The sequence below is a fragment of the Nicotiana tomentosiformis genome, chromosome 5 (assembly GCF_000390325.3).
Source record: "Nicotiana tomentosiformis chromosome 5, ASM39032v3, whole genome shotgun sequence".
NCBI lineage: Eukaryota > Viridiplantae > Streptophyta > Magnoliopsida > Solanales > Solanaceae > Nicotiana > Nicotiana tomentosiformis.
In genome coordinates, this window is record NC_090816.1 from 32,004,762 (window position 1) to 32,025,041 (window position 20,280).

Sequence of the window (20,280 nt, forward strand, 5' to 3'; positions counted from 1 at the left end):
CACTCATGAAACCAGGCGGTGTTCATGGCTGAAACGAACACAACCGTAAAAACTATTGATAGTTAATGGTTGATTGTGTGACTTATGTTGTCTAGGTATACAACAAAGCTCGACGGTTCAAAGATATCAAATCTATCGATTGACCAAATATATCTGATATAAGTTCACTACGGAAAATTCAAAGGGAAACTTACTTATCCAGATGCAATTAATCCTTGCATGTAAATCACACACTCATCCGTGCATTACTTTGTCTTATAGTCATTTTCCATTCATGTGGGGGATTGTTGGGATTGAAAGTTGGTGAATAGGAAATTGAGGGAAGAAACGTGAAGGGAAAGCGAGCTCCTTATGCTTTGGAAAGAGCAATTGTCCCTGACTGACGGTGGAAAGAAAAGAGAATGTGCTTATATTGAGAAAGCACTTCCTTTGGTGTTAAATGGGTTGGAAAGAAGGTAAGCCTCGCGTTGTCGTCATCGTCGTCGCTCGCTCGGCTCGGCTTCGGCTTCAGATTCGATCAAAGATCGATTGATTGATTAATTTTTTTGGACAAAATTTCTTTCAACTATTTAATTAATTAATTAAATCAATTATCGTAAAGTCAACTCGAAATAACCTAGGACTCGCGCGCGACGCGCTCCGATCTATTTCTTTCCCGTATTATTTTAAATTCTTTTTTCGGAATATTTTGAACGTTCCCACTTGTTCCAACAGCCATGACAGGTTCTGAAAGATTGCAAAATTTCAGAAACAGTGCCAGAAAATGGCTATAAATATACCTTGATCCCATAATTTTTCCTTACAAAATTTCCTGAAGTTCTTCTCCTTCTTTTGCACAAAAAAATTCCAGTGTAATTTACAGCCATTAAGTGATTCGCTGTTCACCGACGTTTTTGGTACCGATACTCTGGTGAGTTAAATCGTTCTATCATGGGAGGATAATATTCCAACACCTCGGGTACTTGAGGGGAATTATTTCCTTAATGACACACTGTGCATTCAGTGGGTTCGATTTCATTTCGTAAATTATTTTCTGATTTTGGTTTATGACAATCTCCAGTTTCGGCATTATTTCTATTTTTCTTGTTTCTGTTTTATGTTACAAAAAGCTACTGTTTCGTAATATTATATTATAGTAATACAGATTAATAACAAGATTTGCATAGTCACTTGTCAAAATCCTTCAACAATTGGCTTTAAGGCTTCATGCAAGAAGCCAACTAATAGATTTCTTAGGCCACTCAGCAATAGCTATGACACTTGTAAAATAAAAGGACATATGACTATTTAAAATTTTGAAAATACTACCACAATTTGAAGTCTCCAAAATAATCCTGAAAAAACCTAGAGATTAGAGTTAAGCTTCCTCTAAATCAAAACCCTAAGCCTAATCTTTGATGAAGTTAAAACTTTGATTCTCTTTCGGTCAATATTATGTATGAAAAAAAAGATGCAGGGAGACTTTCCATTAAATAAATTCGAACAAAAATACAAGCTCTCCAACTCCGTCAAGCTCTCGATTACCGATGGGATATATTTGGTGAAGCTATTGCCACTAGGGGTGGGCATAATACCGGCTGAATCGAAAAAATCGGTCAAACCGTGAATTTTGATTGTTCGATTTCGGTTTAATCGGTTATTCGGTCGGTGCACGATTTTTAAATTATTAAATTTCGGTTTTTCAGTGCAGTTTACGATTTTGATGTTTCGATTTTCGGTTAAACCAAAAAACCGAACTTCTCTGAACTTGACTGCAGATTTTACGCCATCTCGTGGAAATACACCTGTTCATCCCTTAGCTGGAAATTTAACAGGGAACAGAACCCCCGCTTATTTTTAGCAACCATCCCCAACGGATAAAAAGAAAAGATTATCTGAACTTTTTGAAGAAAGCTTGAGAAGCGATCAGGACCAAAATGGGCAAAATACTGAAGAAAAACAAAATGGTACAAATACTAAAAAAGAAACTGCGTCAACTGGTGCTCAACTAAGCGATCTGGACTTCTAATTTACATTGATTTGTTAACTACTAAGCTGAAAATCCAGCAAAAAGTCTGGATCCATTGTAAATCCAAGATATAAAAATTTTGAACCGTTAATAATCGAAAAACTAAACTGGAAATAACCGAACCAAAATTTGAAAATACCGCACCGAATAGTAAATACTTTAGTTTGATTTGGTTATTAATATTACATAACCGAAAATTGAACCGTACTTTCATAATAACCGACCGAACCGATCGACGCTCAACCCTAATTGCCACTCAAATCTGTTGAGGTTTTTGTTTTTAAGATGAAATAGTCTTAAAATGAGGGTGAATGGGAAATAGAGGGAAAATAAAATTTTTGAGTAAAAATTTTAAGTTTCCCCCTCTTGACAATGAGACATTGTCCCATATTGGAAGATGAAGAGATTTTTGGTGCGTATATATATAATTGCTCTTCTTGTAGCTCTTAAAGAGTTAAGAAGAAAGCAATCCTCGCGCCGTCGTCGTCGTCGCTCGCTCGGCTCGGCTTCGGCTACGGCTACGGCTACAGCTACGAATTTGGATTTGGATTTGGATTTGGATTTGGTCAAATGATCGATTGATTGATTAATTTTTTGGACCAAATTTATTTGTTAATAGTAAATATTAACGTAAGATTATCCGCATTTGTAACGGATATTTTCCAATCCGTGTATTGACCACAAGGCAGCCGCCTAATGCTCTTCCCACCATGAATGTGCTTGCTCCACAAACAAGCTAATGCTTGCTCCACCATGGAGGGTGGACAATGGTTCTTCTTCAACACTGGCTGCTATATATATGTGCAGCAGCTGTTGAAGAAAGACACACAAGACACAAGACACAAACTGAAATCGCTCAACAGATTTGGCTATACATTGCACTCCTTTCTCTCAGTATTTTCATACGATTTTTTGAGTTTCTACTCCCTCGTTCTGCATTGTTTTTAACTTCAAACAAAGCAACTGTAAGTGTAATTTGCTACCGAACTTTGTGTTCGCTTAAACACTGGGGTTTGAAGTACCGCTACACTAGTGTGTGATTCGTTCTATCCTGGGAGAAAATAATCCATTACCTTGGGTACTAGGAGGGGATTAAATTCCTTAAGGAAACACTGTGAATTCAGTGGACTCGAATTATTTATTGTTTCATTACGATAACTTATATTTTGCAGAATTTTTATTTACATATACATCAATATTGGCAGGACTAACAAAATCAAGATACATGATGGTGTAATGATAAATAAAAGGGACGGAAAAAATGTTCGTTTATGGGTTAAAAAAGGGACAAAAAAAAAGAAATAAAAATTACAAGAATTTTCCATGTGGGCCATGCAATTTATACCCTATATCATTCATCCGGTTCTGTATATTACAAGGGGTATTAGTTCCACTTCAAGCAAGTATACGTGGGTGATAAGTCGCCCGTAAAGTTAAAGTGTATGATTGACCTTTTCAAATAACGACATAATACAATTTATATAATTTTTTCTAGTTTTAATTGCTTCACTTGCTTTGAGGATTGTTGGGTGAATGAAGTTATGTGGCATATAAGTTATACACAGAGTATATATTTATACTATCAAGTCATAACTTTTAAGATAATTACAAATAATTTTTATGATAATAATTAGTTGGTAAGCTGATAAATATTGTAACTAACATATTATTTACAATTTAACTACGCTAATATTATAAATGTTTATACAATTAGAGTATATAACTTAAATAAATCCTAACTAAAAATAGTAGGACAAAATATGTGGGTCAATTAATTTTGTGGCTTCTTATAAATTTATTTTAGTTTTATTACTTAATCTCTTTTTTTATACATGTAAGATTTACTTTTACACATAAAAAATTTAAAAATATTATTTTCTTAAATTATAAAATATAGGGGATGATGTACAAATAACACTCATATATTTGGTCTATTAATGAGTCACCGGAGACTCCAGAGAGGAGTAGTTGGGCAATAACAAAAACACAGTGGGCATATTTGGAATATGGCACCAAATATTTCTGCATATGATTCACACTCCACTTTGGTCTACTGTGGCGCAAACTCACCTCCCTCCCACCGCATTACGAGTAACTCTCGAAGATCTCTCTCCTTTCACTTCCATTTCGACACGTCCTATGCTGTTATTTGCTAACAATTTTATCTTCATTTCCTTTTTTGTATTTGATTGTTTCTCTACAGGAATGGCAAAAGTATTAGGATTTATGGTACTACTGGCATTGTCCGCATTGATCTGTGAAGCTGCTATGTTCAAACCTATCTCCGATTCTCACCGATCTGCCGCATTGGAGTTGTTTACTCCAACTCATGGATCTTTTTCTAGGTTTGCTTAATTAAACCCTCACTAAAACCCTTCTTTCTCTCAATCAATCAACTATTCCTTAATCCTAAACAAGTTGAGGTCAGCTATGTGAATCCTATGATTTGATGCTTTTAAGTTGTATATACTGTCAGTGTAAGTGATTTTTTACACTATTAAGTTACCCAAATAATATCTATAGGTAAGTTTTCTTAGAATGTGAGATTTATAATCTTGAAAATAAGACAAGTTACCTGCTAGAAACAAATAATTGTGTAAAAATTTCTTATACTTATGGTGTATTTAAGTTGAACTCTAATTTAAATTATATTTATATTGGCCCTCAACCCTTCTCCTTTATCAGGGCTGAGGGAAGGCTATGTTTGCGTCCCAATCTGTCTCTGAAAATATTTTGCACATTATAACACCATATTTACTATTTAGTAAGTGCAACAAAAAAAACTACACTTCAATCCCAACCAGTTCGGGTTGGCTATATGAATCCTAACTATCCTTTCATCCACTGATTGCGTGCAGAATTCTGTGTACACATCTTTGGTAAATACACAATTAAATGTATAATTGTAATGTTTGGGTCAGGTCTCATTTCTATATGGACCCGATGGATGCTACTGTTTTAGATGGATTTAGAACACTCTACCCTTTTGGCAGTATTATATACAGAACTTCAAATACCTTTTATTTGTATTTGCATAATAGTGGCATGTAATGAGTTTTAATGGAGTAACGTGGTCAATGAGGATTCATATAGCCGTCTCTAGCTTGTTTGGGATTGGGACGTAGTTATTGTTTTTGTTATCCTTTTGGCAGTAATACCATTGAAACCCATATTGACTTGATTCTTCTTCACTTGTTTCTTGGGAGTTGGAAATTAGCTCTGGGTATTCTTTTGGAAAGTCTTTGTGCAAAGTGCTCCATAACAAGAAATAAGGAGAAAAACGGAAAACTATGTTTGGCCACTTCAGGAAAGGCTGTTATCGGAATCTATAGGAGCTTCGGATTAACATATATTTTGTGCATTCTAATATCTGTGTTAACATTTAGTGGATACTCACCTATTGGAAAGAAGAACATTCATGGTACTCGGGGGGGAAATCCCTCAGTTTCCTTGTTACATTATGCAACTTCTTTTGCTAGCATTACTGTGTGCTCTTGAAACTTGAATGGTGCATGTCTAAATTTTGCTTCTGTAATCTCTCCAGTCTAGAAGAAACATACGAAGCCTTAAGGACATTCGAGGTTCTTGGAATTGAAAAACAGCCTGACATAAGGGCTGCTTCATGTGCATCAGTGGTGGACACTCTTTCATCTTCTTCTTCAGCATTGAAAGATTTGTTCCAGGCATTAAGAGTTAATGGGATACTGAAATGCGAGCTTAACAAGAAAGCATTAGCAGTATGTTTAAACTTGAAATTTTCCGATATACTGATTGAAAACCAGTTTAAGTGCATTATATTCACTTTTCTCTTGCTTCTCTTACTTTGTTTCTCTCAAGGGCATAGCCCCAAGACTTAAGGATGCTGTGAACAATGCCATCTCACTTCTTGACTACTACTACTCAGTTGGAAGTTTAGTTCTTGTCAAGGTAATGAATGGGGAAATGCCTCTTGTTTTCTTTTCTATTCTATCTATTGGAACTGATATCCTCTCCTGCCCCCTCAAACACCTCACAGAAAGAAAAATGAAAATGGAAATAGGAAAACAGAAGCATCTAAATATAGCTCTTCCTTTTGCTAAAAATTGATAACATCTGTAGATATCATGATCTGCTTATTTATTCTGTGTGCTTCATAAGGACATTGTATTCAGTCAGGAATGATTTCTATTTTTCTTACATGCCATAATTCACTCTGTAGGGTCTAAGTTCTATCATGGAGGTGCATCTTGAAAGTGCTGATTCAGTTTTCCGTGCCATAAAGGTTCCATTTTATGTTTGGCATTTAGCATTTGTACTATAACTGGAGTTTTTACTTTTTGTTGTCTTTATTAGGTGTTTGGCATGACATTTGAAATTCTTGACAGGCTTTCGGCCAAAGTGATGGAAGGTGGCGCTATAGCTCCAACAATCCTGAGTCTAGCACTTACGCTGCAGGTAATTACTCTCGTAGAGTAGATGAAGTTATATCTTTTTCTTATGTTAGAAGAGCCAAGTCTCTGCATACTTATCAAAAAAAAAAAGAGCCAACTCTCTGTAATACTACTCCTTAAGGTTCTTAAGTATTTAGGCAGCGTTTCTGGAAATATTTTATGATTTTTTTTAATTAATAATTGAGGCAACTAGATGTGATTTTAGGTTAATCTTGTTTTAAGTTCCCAAAGTTTATATATTGTGGAAACAAAAAAAAAAGAGCTTTTGGTTTTCTGAAAACCACTCGAAAAGGAATTTCAAAAAGTAGAACTGTTTTCCTATAATCACATGAAATTGTTTTCAGGTTTTTGATAAACTTTTGAAGCCAAACCAGATTAAGAACACTTTTTTAGTTCACTTGAGAGTCTGAGTGATATCATTTCCTGATAGAACACTTTATCTCAAACCACGGCAAATTGTTTACATTTTCCTGATAAAACACTTTTTACAGGAATTGCACTTGAGAGCCTGGCTGGTATCATTTCATTAGCTTCTTCTGAGATTGATCAATCTTTGGTGAGTCCTATTTGTCCTCTGTCATCCTCGAGTATTTTAATTCATACTACAGTCATCGTAAAATGGATTTTGTTTTTTTATTCACAAGCTTGCTATAAATGTTGGATCGCGCTTGCATTTCATGGAGACCCCATCAGATTATTGCATTCACCTCTTGATGGTTTTGCCTTCAAAATGTGGCTATATTGGATTCTTTTTGTTGAGATTTTCCTATATCTGTTTCTTTTACAAGTTCAATGTTGGTGCATTGCAAGTACACTGGCCATTCTTTGTCCGCCTTTAATATTACACACGTACTGCACATGTTGCTGCCCAATACACATGCGAGTAGAAATGATGTAACAAGTAATATTAGGGGAGTATTTCCAATGAAGATTTGGCACCAAAGGTTGTTAAGTACCAAGACTGATACAATCTTATTGTGTAGACTACATTATTAATGTAACTACCAATTAACCGATGTCTATTAACGATAATACTACGTAAATTAGTGGATCAAGCATATAATTATGATTTTCCCGAACATTTCATTAATCTATTTTTGATCAAGAACATTTCATTAATCTATTGCACCTCCTACACTTGATTTTAGTGGATTTGGTTATTAACCCTGGTCATTAATTTACTTGCATGTCTCTTCCTTACTTGCCTACAATCCTATCTCCCTTAACCTATTCTATGTATTCTTATGCAAATGACATTGATTAAGATGCTCTGTTTTCATGTTCAAATTTTCGGCTTACATAATGTGAGTTGGCATATCTTATTCTTAACACAAATCAAACCAACTTATTATCTATTTGTCATGATTCTCTGCTATTCAATCTTAAGTTTAATTCTAATCTCCCTTTTCCAAGTTCATTGTAAGATCTAATTGCAGGCCAACCAGTTAAATAAATAAGTACAAGATTGAATAACTAACCCACATTTATTGAATATAAAGCAAGAAACAAAAAGAAAAACAACAATAATACTAACAACTATGTATCAGTCTCAAACAAGTTCTGTCGGCTATATGAATCCTCACCGACCACATTACTCCATTTAAACTCATCTCATGCCAAGTATTATGCAGACAAATAACAAGTATTAGTAGTTCTGAGTATTTTTAATGTATAAATGTCTAGCTAGTTTTATTTTGGCTGCCAGCCTACCGCAGTCCTCCTACTTTATCCGTGCTTGAGATTTAATATGAAGCAATAAAAGTGCATTTAAATTAAAATACATGTTGAAATAGTTAAGTTCACCACTAAACTAATACCAAGAATATTCCATTAACATCCGAGGAAGTGGAAGAAAACACTCTTGGAGAAGCCTCTCTTCAAGAACTTTCTCTCTTCAATTTCTTGCCTAAAGTTTGCGAAACCCTTTGATCTAATAGTGAAGAATTCTTTAAATATGCGGATGAATGATAATTTGTTAATAATGGGACATGGGATAGCGCTGAGTGCTACATTGCCACATGCTACAAAGGGATAGGCCCTAAGCCTCTCAATATCTTCACACCTAGGCGCTATACGTCTCTGGACTTTGTTCCTTTCTTTCAGCTCTTTCATGCCTCTATGTTGTTCTTTTTACCCTAACGTCTTCAGTAATCTTTTTCCTTGCCCAATACTGATTTCCTTAGTTGACAAGTTTCCTTCTCCAGCGGCATATCTTTCCAAAAAACAACGGAACCTTGTTACTATTCAATCACACACCAATAAGTCATTTGAAGCATCAAGCAAATATAGATTCCAAATAAACACATATCATGTGCAACAACATCAAGAACAAGTGCAATTTACTTCAAACTGGATTAAAGAATCTCTCATTTAAACACAGTATAAGCCAGTTGACTTGGCGAAGAAAGCAAGATTTGGTGCAAATATGGTTACACTTCCTTTTGCCCCTACTAATAATAATAAGTAAAACACTTTACTTTTAATTTCACTCTCAAGTCCTAATAACTCCTAGTAGATCCATGCTTTTTGTTCAATGGCACTGACTAGGTGCAATATCAATGAAATCATTTTGACTTAGGGCAGTCTGGTGCACGAAGCATCCCGCATTCACACAGGATTCGGGGAAGGGCCGCACTCCAAGGGGTGTAATGTTGGCAGTCTACCCTGATGCAAGCATCAAGAAAAAATGCACCAAATGTCAGATGGCTGACAAGTGACATTTATTACTAAAATGGGTTATACTTGGATGTATTTCATTTGGAGCGATATTTGTGTCACTAAATGCGAGTTTAAGTTTGTTAAGTGTCCCACGTTGGTGGAGGGAATGGGTTATTGTCTTTATGTGATCTTCGCAATCTTCACCTAATGAGCTAGCTTTTGGGTTTGTTAGGCCCAAGTTCATTTTCTTAACATGGTATTAGAGTCAGAGCCATTCCAATTCTTAGTTTACCCAATGTGGGGCTCCCATATTATATTGTCCATACTCCATATATATCTAATCCTGGATGATGGTGGGGGTGGGGGTGGGGGGGAGTTGTTAAAAGGTTGTGGGAATGAGTTATTATCTCTTCATTTAGTCTCACCTTTTGCGCTAGTGTTTCTGATTGAGTTAGGCCCAAGTTTTATTTTTTTAACAAGTTTACATATTCGCGATTTGATGACTAAGAAAAACCATCTTTGGGGGCCTTCCTTATCCTTTGGGTTTATAAAATCTACAGGTGTAAAGAGGTGTCTAAACGGATTAAGATTTTTTTTATTCATCTCATTTGGTAGTGAGATCTGTATCTTTTTTATTATTTCAATTTTGTTTTCTTTTTAGTTCTTTAAAATAAAGGATGAGGAAATAAGTATCTATTTCTTAGATTCGAAGTGCGTCCAGGAGATAAAACGGACATCAAAGTCATTGTGTTGACATTGTGTGTCACTTATCAAAAAATAAAAGGCTAACATTTTGTGTTACTTCATTTGAAGTTGCTTGTGGCTGTGTGTCTAGGCTGTGCTGAGTTTGGCCATTATGTCATGTTACATGTTAAAGTTATTGCATGCTAAGTAGTAGTACATAACACAATTAGTTTTTTTATTTTTGTTTATTCCCGGACATTATTTTGTGTAATGCTTTTTTGTAGATAATTTGTATTCTACCTCATATTTATCTGCATTGGCAGATTAGCATGGTGAAAAATGATATATCAAATCTTTTCGATGGTTTGGAGAAATATGGTATGCACCTCTTTTGTTTCTTTCCTCATTTCTTTTTATTGTTTTTGTGAGCTGGTGGGGGTGGCAGTTGATAACAGAAATGCCAAAAGTTTCTCCTGCTCTAATAAATGAAACTTATGATGATTTACTCAAATGTTCTTTGCGACATATACTTGGCCACTTTTAGATATTGTAAATATAGAGGGTCTTCATTCCATTGCATAGAGAATGTAAGAAAGTATAGCATTTGCATTCAGCTTTAACATATCTCACGCCAATAAAAATATCTAGTCCATATAAGAAAAATTTAATCCATATAAGTATTAATATGGATTTGTGATTGGTTGTCAGAGTAGATGATCAAGATGAATCATGAATGTTAATTTTTTTTATTGTTTCTCTTTCTTCAGATCCTTAATAAAGAAGAAATGTACTAGCTTAAGCCGTTGTGTATAGTTTATTAATATTAGAGTCAGAAAAGTAAAAGTTGGGTAGTTTTACTTGTGGTTTGTTGAATACCAATGATTCAGGTGAAAGTGCTTTAACAAAGAACAGAAGTGCAAGATGTTATGGTGCCCTTGGGCTTTGTCTATGTTTCCTCAATAATTTGAATTCAGAAAGTTCTTCTGTCATTTTCAATTAATGACAATGTGTATATGTTTTAAGATATTTAAGGTATTCACCTTATGTTATATATGAACCTAGCATCTTTATGAGAATGGTCCATTATTAAATTCAGGGGCTGTTTGATTCACGGACAAAGTTATGTAGGGTATCTAATACTGGGATTATAATAATTGGATATATAGTACATATGCTTTTTTGGTGGACGTTTGGTTCATCGCATTAAAAAAGGGATATACGGTGTATAATTTAAAACATGTGTTTGATCTTAAGTTTTTTTTTTTTTTTTTTTGCAATTTCACTTTTTACTTTTGAAGTAAATAAATTAAAAAATAGAAAAATGAAAATAAGGGTAGATTTGTCTTTTATATCTTATATGTCTTTTACAAGGAAAGCTAATTCCTTTATATGTTTTTCTATGTTGGATTCGCTATAAAATAATGTCTAAATTGAAGTATAAAGCTATCCATATTACTTGTACCGGAAATGGAAATGCCAACCAAACACACTATAAAATAATCCCAAATTTTATACAGTATTACAGTCTTTTTTTTCTAATCCCAGTAACAAGACAACCCCTTAGTGTTTTATATTTTAGTCATTCAAATGTGTCTTCTTATTGTGAAGAGATGATTAATGCATAAACAAAATTTGCATGTCTTTAGTCCAGACTTGGGAAAAAAATTGAGGTTCATGTCTTCATGAGTTGGTTTTGAAAGACAGAAAGCTAAATATATTTTCTTGGGCAATGGTTTAATAGACAAAAGGGAAGGCGATTTGATTGTTTAAAACCATCTCACCTTTTGTCATTTGTGAACTTCTGATACACTTGGTCTTTCACGTTTACTGATTCTTTATTACACTGTTCTGTATTTTTCTGAGGGGCTAATCAGTTGAAGAAGTAGCTCATGAACAAATGGTTCACTTTTAGCCTACTTACAGCTCATTCTGTAGATTGTCTAGTCAGACAATGGTACATGAGGTCATTCTGAAACAATTATATTATTGTTATATCATATTACAGATGATGGGGCCTATTACTTCGATGAAAAACTTGTTGATGGTCGTGGACATCAGGGTCCCCTCTCAGCTTCGTCAGCTGTAGTGCGTGGGGTTACAGCTTTTGCCGCAGTGTCTACTGAAAAATTAAATGTATGTCGGTGTAGTACGTGGTATTTGTTTCTCCAGTATTATGACGGTCGTTTTTTGATAATATTTTCCTTATAATGTGCAGCTTCCAGGTGACAAAATTCTAGGTTTAGCAAGGTTTCTCCTTGGTGCTGGAGTTCCTGGAAATGCAAAGGATTTGTATTATCAAATTGATGCATTGGCTTCCTTAGAAAACAATAGGTGAGGTTGCAAATATACTCCATGTTCCCTTATTCTGATTTTTTTGGCATTTGTTCGTTTCTGTAAAGTGTTGTGTTTTTGCTGGTAACTTCGGATGAAGCATCTTTTCAGCAAGCAGTCCAGCGCCATTTCATTACTTACATATCAAGCATTTCTTTTCAATGCAGGGTCTCCATTCCATTGGTTTTATCACTCCCCGCCAGTGTGCTCTCATTGACTAGAAAGAACCAGCTTAAGGTGCGTCACTTTTGATATCATTCTCTTGAGTTCTGACTACATTACCCTTCAGTGTGACGCTTCGGGTTTAGACTATGAAATCTTTGAGACTCTATTTTCCAGTTTTGGGTGTTTCTTTAGTGATAACGTAAGATGTAGAGATTTACACGAATAAGATCTGAACAGAGTATGCTCAATATGAGAATTGGGCTTCGGCTAAAACCACAGAAAAGCGAAAAGCATCCAAATCTGATGATGTTTTAAGCAAAGTGCAACTAAATAACGTGCTTAAGTAGAACATGCACATAAAGAAAAAACATACAATAACTGAAAAAGTAAAGCCAACTATAAGGGTAGAGGAAGTGAAATACTGCTACTAAGTACATCAAGTTAAAACTATGGGATTCACGTCTATAACCATATTAACTTTGCTTTATAAATAAAAAAAGATAATTTCTAAGATGGAAAAATATTTGTAATTCAGATGTAAAAACTAGTTTTTTTTCGTTGTGTAATGCTGCCTTTCTCAAGCAGAGCTCATGTGTCTTTAAATTAATCTAGTTGGTTTGTTTGTTTTTGCTTAGACACACCCCTCAGTGCCATCGCTAAAGTGCTGTACAAGCTAGACAAAGCACACAGCCTGCTTAGCCACTAGTTTCTATGATTAAGCGTGAATCAAGTGTGCCTTTTTAAACGGTGATTTCTATGAGATATGTGATGCATCCTTTCTTGTATCATGTATCCGGTTATCTTAGTGTTCTAATAAGTTTAGCCAGCAGATCTGAAACTGATGGACTGTTATCTTTCTTCCAACTAGGTAAATGTGAACACTGTTCTGGGTTCTGCTGCACCTTCTCTGACAGTCAAACTCAAGCAGATTTTTAGCTCTGGCTCAAAGGATGCCTCTGTTATTGATCAGGTGCTAAGGGGCTTTGTTTGTGATCTAGTGCATCAGATGTAGCTGTTAATATTTTCTTTTGAAGTAGATTTAGCTCTCGACTTTCCCTTAACTTTGTGAATATTTTGTCTACCCCCATGATACAGGATCTCAAATTTGACCATAAAAATGCTGTACATTACTTAGATGCTTTGCCCAAAGACATTGATGTTGGCAGTTACATTTTCTCTTTTGAGGTACGCATCTCCTTCTCTCACGTAATCAAAATTTGCTTCCTAAGTCGATTTAAATTTGCCGAATTTTACCTTTGCATTGCTCTTGATGATATTGTAGGTTTTCCTTCATGATTCAGATCATAAAACGATCTATGCCACTGGAGGAAGAACAAAAGTACCCATATATATTACAGGAGCTATCAAAGTTGATAATGCAGAGATTGCTGTACTTGACAACGATATTGGAAATGTTGAAACTCAGAAAAAGTATGCCCTTTTCTTTCTTGTCCTTTTATCTCCTTTATGACATCTTTTTGCAGACTACATTCCTTTTCTAGTCATTGACTGTCTTTTGACCTATTGTTTGCATGTATTAGTTATTTATAATCATGGTCATAGTGAACTTGTTTCTGTTCAGATATGTGCTACTGCGAATTCTTAATACGGACCATAGACACAGATATCTTTTTTCTTTTCCTCTTGTTTTTAAAACTATTTCATTACAATATTTCTTTTGTAAATTTTCTAAGAATGGGCTAGCTTTTGATTCACTTTACTTGCTGTACTTAGTTGCCTTTAATTTACTTCTGACAGCTGAACTGGATCCATGTAAGCTGTAAAATCAATTTACCATTTATTGCTACCTCACATTGTTGTCAGAATATCATTTGTCTTTTTTTTAAAATTACATTCAACTGCTACTTTTTTTTATAGGAAATAAAGTTTCTTAATTATTTTCTATTGATTGTCATATGGGTAACTCTATGCCTACGACTACCAGGTTGGCACAAGCATCGAGTGTGTATTGACAGCTTATACATGTTTATGGATGCAACAGTTTGTCTGGTTTTGCTTGATTGTCTTTCACCTCATTTTGATGCTACCTATGATATCACTTGAACTTTTTGGTAGTTTATCATTTCTTGGGGTGTTTTGTACAGGCTTGATTTTGCCGGGGAGAATGCCATCTCTCTATCAGCAAACCATCTGCAAAAGCTACGGTTGTCATTTCAATTAACTTCTCCTCTAGGGCATGCTTTTAAGCCACACCAGGTTGGGAGCCTGACTTATCTGTTGAATAACTCTTTATCATCCACAGTTGGTGGACTTAAGATCTGGTCTGCAGGCTTTCCTCAAGTTGAGACATGAGAGCAAGGTGGACCATATCTTTGTGGTGGGGAATTTTGGAAAACAATTCGAAATAATACTAGTAAGTTCTTGAAATCGTTTCTGTACTCCGTTGCTCCCACTTAACATAACGTGGATGTGTTTGCGAGTTCACAACTCCAATTCCAAGAAGAAAGAAATATGTGCAGTTGCCTCTAATTCCAATATTAATAATCTCTGAAAGCGCTAAGCAGTGAATACTTGAATGGCATTCTGTCTTGTAGGATTTCCTTGGACTAGTTGAAAAGTTTTTCTATCTATCAGGTAGATATGACATTCAACTTACTGTCGGAGATGCTGTAATGGTATGTACTTATTCTAGCTTCATTAAAGCTACAGTATCACATTTTTGAAAAAATATGCAGTAAAGAAATTTATTCTTATGACATCTGTATTTTGATGAATATTTGATCTGGCATCTTGAGCTGGGCATTTTGTTTCCTCCAGGAGAACTCGTTCTTGCAACCCTTGGGTTCTGTTGAATTAGATTTGCCGGAGCCTCCAGAGAAGGCAGCTCGACCACCTCCTCAAGCTGTTGATCCTTCCTCAAGGTTTGGGCCCAAGGCAGAAATCGCTCACGTATTCAGGGTTCCAGAGAAAAGACCTCCTAGGGACCTTTCTTATGCCTTTCTGGCCCTTGTTCTTCTTCCATTCCTTGGATTTTTGGTTGGGGTAGGTTTCCTCTACTTCATGGTTGAGTTTCTTTTTTAAATAAGTCAAATATAATGATAGCAGTATCGCCTCCCTTCCCACATTCTAAAAGAAAATTCATATGTATAGAAGAGAATAGCTGTGGGTTCAAGTCCTAATATAGGTGAAAAAGGTTAGATGATTTCTTTCCACTCTCTAAATCTTGGTGTACAAAGTTGCCCGGTATCGGATACCCAAACTGGTCGTGGAGGTAGCAGGTACCCGATAGATTAGTTGAAATACGCGCAAGTTGTCCAGAACAACACCATTAATTAAAAAAAAGAGATAATTGTTGTATGATTGATTCTATTTCAATTGGTTGCTTTTCCTGGGCTTGAATGTGGAGCTTAGCATTCTCTCCCTTGTCTATTATGCCTCTTTTGTGGTTAATTTTTTTTAACTGTAATATTGGGGCCAGCTTGCACGCATCTCGACTAATTTCACAGGGTACCTGCTACCTCCCACCAGTGCAGGTACCAGATAGCACTGTGTACCAAGGCTTGGATAGATGGAAAGAATTCATCTAGTGTTTTTGCCTCCACTGGGATTTGTACTTGAGACCTCAATGGTTCTCAACTCACTTCATTGACCACTAGGCTATTCCCTTTGGTGCACTTGACCTCAGTGCTATTAGTTGCAGCATTAATACATATTAACAAAAACTTATAATTTGTGATGGGTTGTTGATACTTTGTTGAAATAGGAGGTAATATGCTCATTGTAGCAGCAAAAAGTTGCACAAGCAGGAATTTTATCGGCACTGGATTTTGTTTCTTGTGGTTAATTTATCATGCTTTCATGTTTTTTTTTGAAGCTTTTGAGGCTGCATGTGAACCTGAAGAACTTCCCAACAGCATCAGGACCTGCAATGTTTGCCATTCTTTTCCACCTCCTCATTGCAGCTGTGTTATCACTTTATGTTCTGTTCTGGTCGCAGGTATGTTCTTGCTTTATATTTGCTATTTCGATGTCATTACTATATTCTTTTCTGCATAAGCGACTTCACTTCTGGTCACAAGGACCCAGTTTTAGTAGTGGTTGGGAGTAAGGGCTCATGATATTTAAAAGAATTTATGTATAATTTCTTTTACTCTCTAGTTTTAGCAAACATGGGGCGGTTAGATAGCAAGGGAATAGGTGCCGTTCCCTTGTTCTCTCCCATTCGTTGAGTCACAGTTTACTGGTTGATAGAATTGATGATTCAGTTTTTGAAAGGATAGCCTTACCATTCCTCAAAATTATCTATAGGACTTCAACAAGGTCTTAGAATATGTTCTTTTTAATTGCTAAAAGCATTAATTATCTGAGAAGCATCTAACTTAGCGATGCTTTTCCTCTAATTCTGGTGTTCTGTTACTTGACATTCAACTTCCTTTGAACTTTATGCCACTTCAAATGATTTGATATAAGATTCAGGGGTGGTTTGGTAGGGTGCATAAGAATAATGTTGAATAAGGTGTATTAGTAATGCTGGTATTAGTTATGCTTGCATTAATTATGTTGGCATTAGTTATGCTAACATATTTCTTATCCATTGTTTGGTTTGATGTATTAAAACATTACACAATTTCTAAAAGAATTATTTATTTACAAAAATACCCTCATAACTAGTCCATCATTTTATCTTTTTAAAAGAAACATATGTTGGGGAATATTTTTATATGAAAAAGGTTTAGAAAAAAATATTGATTTGTCTACCTATATGTCGTATAGAAATGAATATTTATTTATAAAAAAGTATGCTAAGTATTTATTTATCTACTAGGGATATAATTTTATTTTTCACTTTCTTGGATTATTAGGCAAAGAAAACAACAACAAAAATCCCAGCTGGATCCCATACGTGGGGTCCGAGGAGGGTAGTGTGTATGCAACCTTACCCTATAAAGGCAGAGATGTTGTTTCCGATAGACCCTCGGCTTAAGGAACGGTAAAAATAAAGCAACAAGCAAAAGCAATAACAACAGTAATATAATAAGGTAATGAAAGCGAGTGGCATAACAAGTAATAAAGAAATAGGAATAAAAGAATACAAGAATAGTACTAGTACTATTGGTAAACCTAGGAGAAACCCACAACTACTTGTCAACCCGCCACCTTAATCCTCGACCTTCACACAATCCTATCTCTAGTCATGTCCTCGGTTAGGTGAAGCACCGACATGTCCTGCCCAATCACCTCTCCTCAATACTTCTTTGGCCTACCCCTGGCCTTCCTCACGCCCGCCATGGTCAACCTCTGACACCTCCTGACCGGGGCATCTTCGTCTCTCCTTTTCACATGCCCAAACCATCGCAGCCTATTAGGCAAAGAAAGTTTGCATTAAAAAAATAAAAAGGAAAATGAGTTGATTGCAAGTGCATTCCAGTACGTAGTGGTAGTGTACAAATTTATAAATTTACAGTAAAAAAAATGGCAAGAGTATAGATATAAATAGCGGGAGCAATTTACGTATCAAAAACTTTACATCAAACTTGCATTAATATAATAGCATATTTTAATCGAGCATAAATTTTGAAGGGCAATTTTGTCTTTAACTAAGCTAATGCATGCATTAAAACCCATTGCATTGTTAATACCATGGTTTCCTATGCATTAGTTATGCATAGGTTCAAAAAGTGTACCAAACAAGGTATTATTAATACACGAAGCTAATGCATGCATTATTTTATCTAATGCATCCTACCAAACGACCCCTTAGTGTATTGATCAAAAGAGAACCATAAATATCATATGTGGTTCTTTTGCCCCCACTGACACTGGTGACAACTGCCAAGTATTGCCTTCTCAGGACTGCCACTTTAGATTGTTGAAAATTGTAGCTATAGCGGAAGCGTCTCTCAAGTCTTTGGCTATAGCTATCCTTTTTCAACACTCACATTATCACCAGTTTGTTTGACTTCCATAAAATTTCTTCAACTAGTTAGTCCTGATTCTGCCCAATTTATTTCTGACGGCCTTCTATATTCTGTGTTTCTCATGTAAGATTAAAGCTAGGTCAGTCTCCCCTAAGCAGAGGCAGAGAGAGAAAACTGGATAAGGCTTCTTTGCATACCTTAACTTTTTGCAGTTGACAATTAGGGGATTTTGCAATTCCAAATAACCTGCTGGGTGTTCACTGCCTTTATAAGTCTGTGAAAGGCTCAAATTCGGCGTGTAGATTTATTTGTTAGACAGAGACATAGTCTTGCGTGCTAAATCAACATATTTGTTTGCCTCTGCTTGCAGTGGAATCTGTTCCAAACACTGAGAGCGCTTGGATTCTTGGGGATCTTCTTACTATTCGTAGGACACAGAACCCTTTCACATCTGGCGTCCACATCTGCCAAGTTGAAATCTGCCTGATTTAGATAGATTAATTTTATTAACCTATAAATGCGGTGGAAGTGTTCACGAGAAAGAGGCTAGCTATCTTCAATCATTTTGGATTTCTAGCCTACAGATGGTAAAAAAAATTCTGTTTTACCTTGCAAGTAGTATGATATTTAACCACTTATTCTTAATTTTGGGCAGTCTCTCTTGTGTAATTCATGAGCTCTTCACCTAATTATTGCACTATGGAACAGCTTGAGTGTGATTAGGACATTAGGAGGGAGGGTTATGGGGGATATAAATGATTCAACATCCTCTGTACAAAAGAGCAAAGCTCTCAGAGAACATCTGGCATATTGTAGGATGTCATATTTCAATCCCTCGAGCTATAAAACTATTTGCTGGAAAGTGTTGGCAGGCCTTCAAAATACGCAACTTATCAAACAAAAATATGTTTATTTTGCTGTCTATTGTCTTACTCTTGTTAAGGGTGGATTACATGCTTATAGTTTTAGCATTCGAAAATGCAAATAAAGACTGACAAACAATCAAAGTTTAGATGGATGTATTATCATTCATTTGATCTGTGTATCAAATTTTGTTGTATTTATACTTTAATGCTATGTGATGCTATCGCGCACAAAGGCAGCGAAAGTTTTTACTTTTATGCGAATATGCATGGCATCAACCATTAATAACGTAATAATATAAACTTATGCATAACGGTGGGACTGTGATTATTTTACAAATACAAAAAGAAAAGAAATATTGCTTTAATTGATGGAGAAGTGGGAATGGGAGGAATTGCTCCGTCACATCCCAATAATCAGAGCTTTCGAATGGACTATGGAAGAAAAATCTTTTATTTGCTGGCGTATTAAACAAATAGAGTTATTTTGCAGTTCATCGACCATTTCATACGACGGGAGTCATTGGTTAAAATTCAATAATAGGTAAAATTTGTTAAATACCGAGGACACTGATATCTAATTAGGTTTACGACCCACCTATAGTGATATTTGATTCACATTCTACTTGGGTGTAAGTAGAAATGCAGCTGTTTTTAGTTCTTTCACTGAATGATGGTGTCGTTGATCATTTCAATCAGGACAGGTTTTCAGTATTTGGACTTGGCACATATTCTATTATTTGGAAATAAATAAAATTAGTTATTTTACATGTATCCTTCATTTGTTTTGATGTACTCATGTCTAAAGTTTGTGACAAATAGGAGTATCGAGTATATGGATACTTCGTATAGGTTTCTCAAAATATATTAGTAGTTTACAACTAAACAATAGCAAAAAGTTGCATATACCGTTCTTGATACTTCATATCCTGTAACCAAGTATATGTGACAAATATTTAGATTCTTTCCTTTTTCCTATTTAGAGATTTAGGAGCACAAGAAAACTCTGAAGTTTGAAATTTCTTTATCATGTCAAAATATAGGAAACATTTATCTGAAAAAAATCATGGTCAAAGTTTTAGATGGTCGACTCTCAAAAAACAATTTGGGAGAGCGTAATTGTGTTTATAATAGAAAGTCCGAGGAGGAATTAAAGGATACATAAAAAGTCGAAATCTCTTTGATTTTACCAAAGAGAAGGGCTAACTGCTAAGAGAAGAGACCTTTACTTCCACATACAAATTGCCTAACTCTATCATTTT

General features: G+C 35.4%; 1 protein-coding gene across 1 annotated transcript; it reads left to right on the top strand.

Annotated features, from left to right (window-relative positions):
• Window positions 1–3,969: 3,969 nt before the first annotated feature.
• On the top strand, window positions 3,970–19,017 carry LOC104094036 (dolichyl-diphosphooligosaccharide--protein glycosyltransferase subunit 2-like). The gene is made up of 20 exons (XM_009599896.4): window positions 3,970–4,099; window positions 4,212–4,353; window positions 5,553–5,745; window positions 5,846–5,935; window positions 6,207–6,269; window positions 6,373–6,442; window positions 6,930–6,994; window positions 10,104–10,158; window positions 11,786–11,913; window positions 11,996–12,111; window positions 12,279–12,348; window positions 13,145–13,246; window positions 13,372–13,461; window positions 13,559–13,707; window positions 14,382–14,493; window positions 14,567–14,650; window positions 14,832–14,912; window positions 15,055–15,279; window positions 16,112–16,234; window positions 18,526–19,017. Exons 1-20 carry the CDS (start codon window positions 4,015–4,017, stop codon window positions 18,640–18,642), a joined length of 2,160 nt encoding a protein of 719 aa, XP_009598191.1. The 5' UTR covers window positions 3,970–4,014; the 3' UTR covers window positions 18,643–19,017.
• Window positions 19,018–20,280: the final 1,263 nt, after the last annotated feature.

Excerpts from the sequence above, each read along its gene's own strand:
- LOC104094036 (XM_009599896.4), top strand. The coding sequence starts at position 4,015 with ATGGCACCAAATATTTCTGCATATGATTCACACTCCACTTTGGTCTAC. Across the intron at positions 6,995-10,103 it reads CTGAGATTGATCAATCTTTG|ATTAGCATGGTGAAAAATGA; the intron begins GTGAGTCCTATT and ends CTGCATTGGCAG. Across the intron at positions 13,462-13,558 it reads GTTACATTTTCTCTTTTGAG|GTTTTCCTTCATGATTCAGA; the intron begins GTACGCATCTCC and ends ATGATATTGTAG.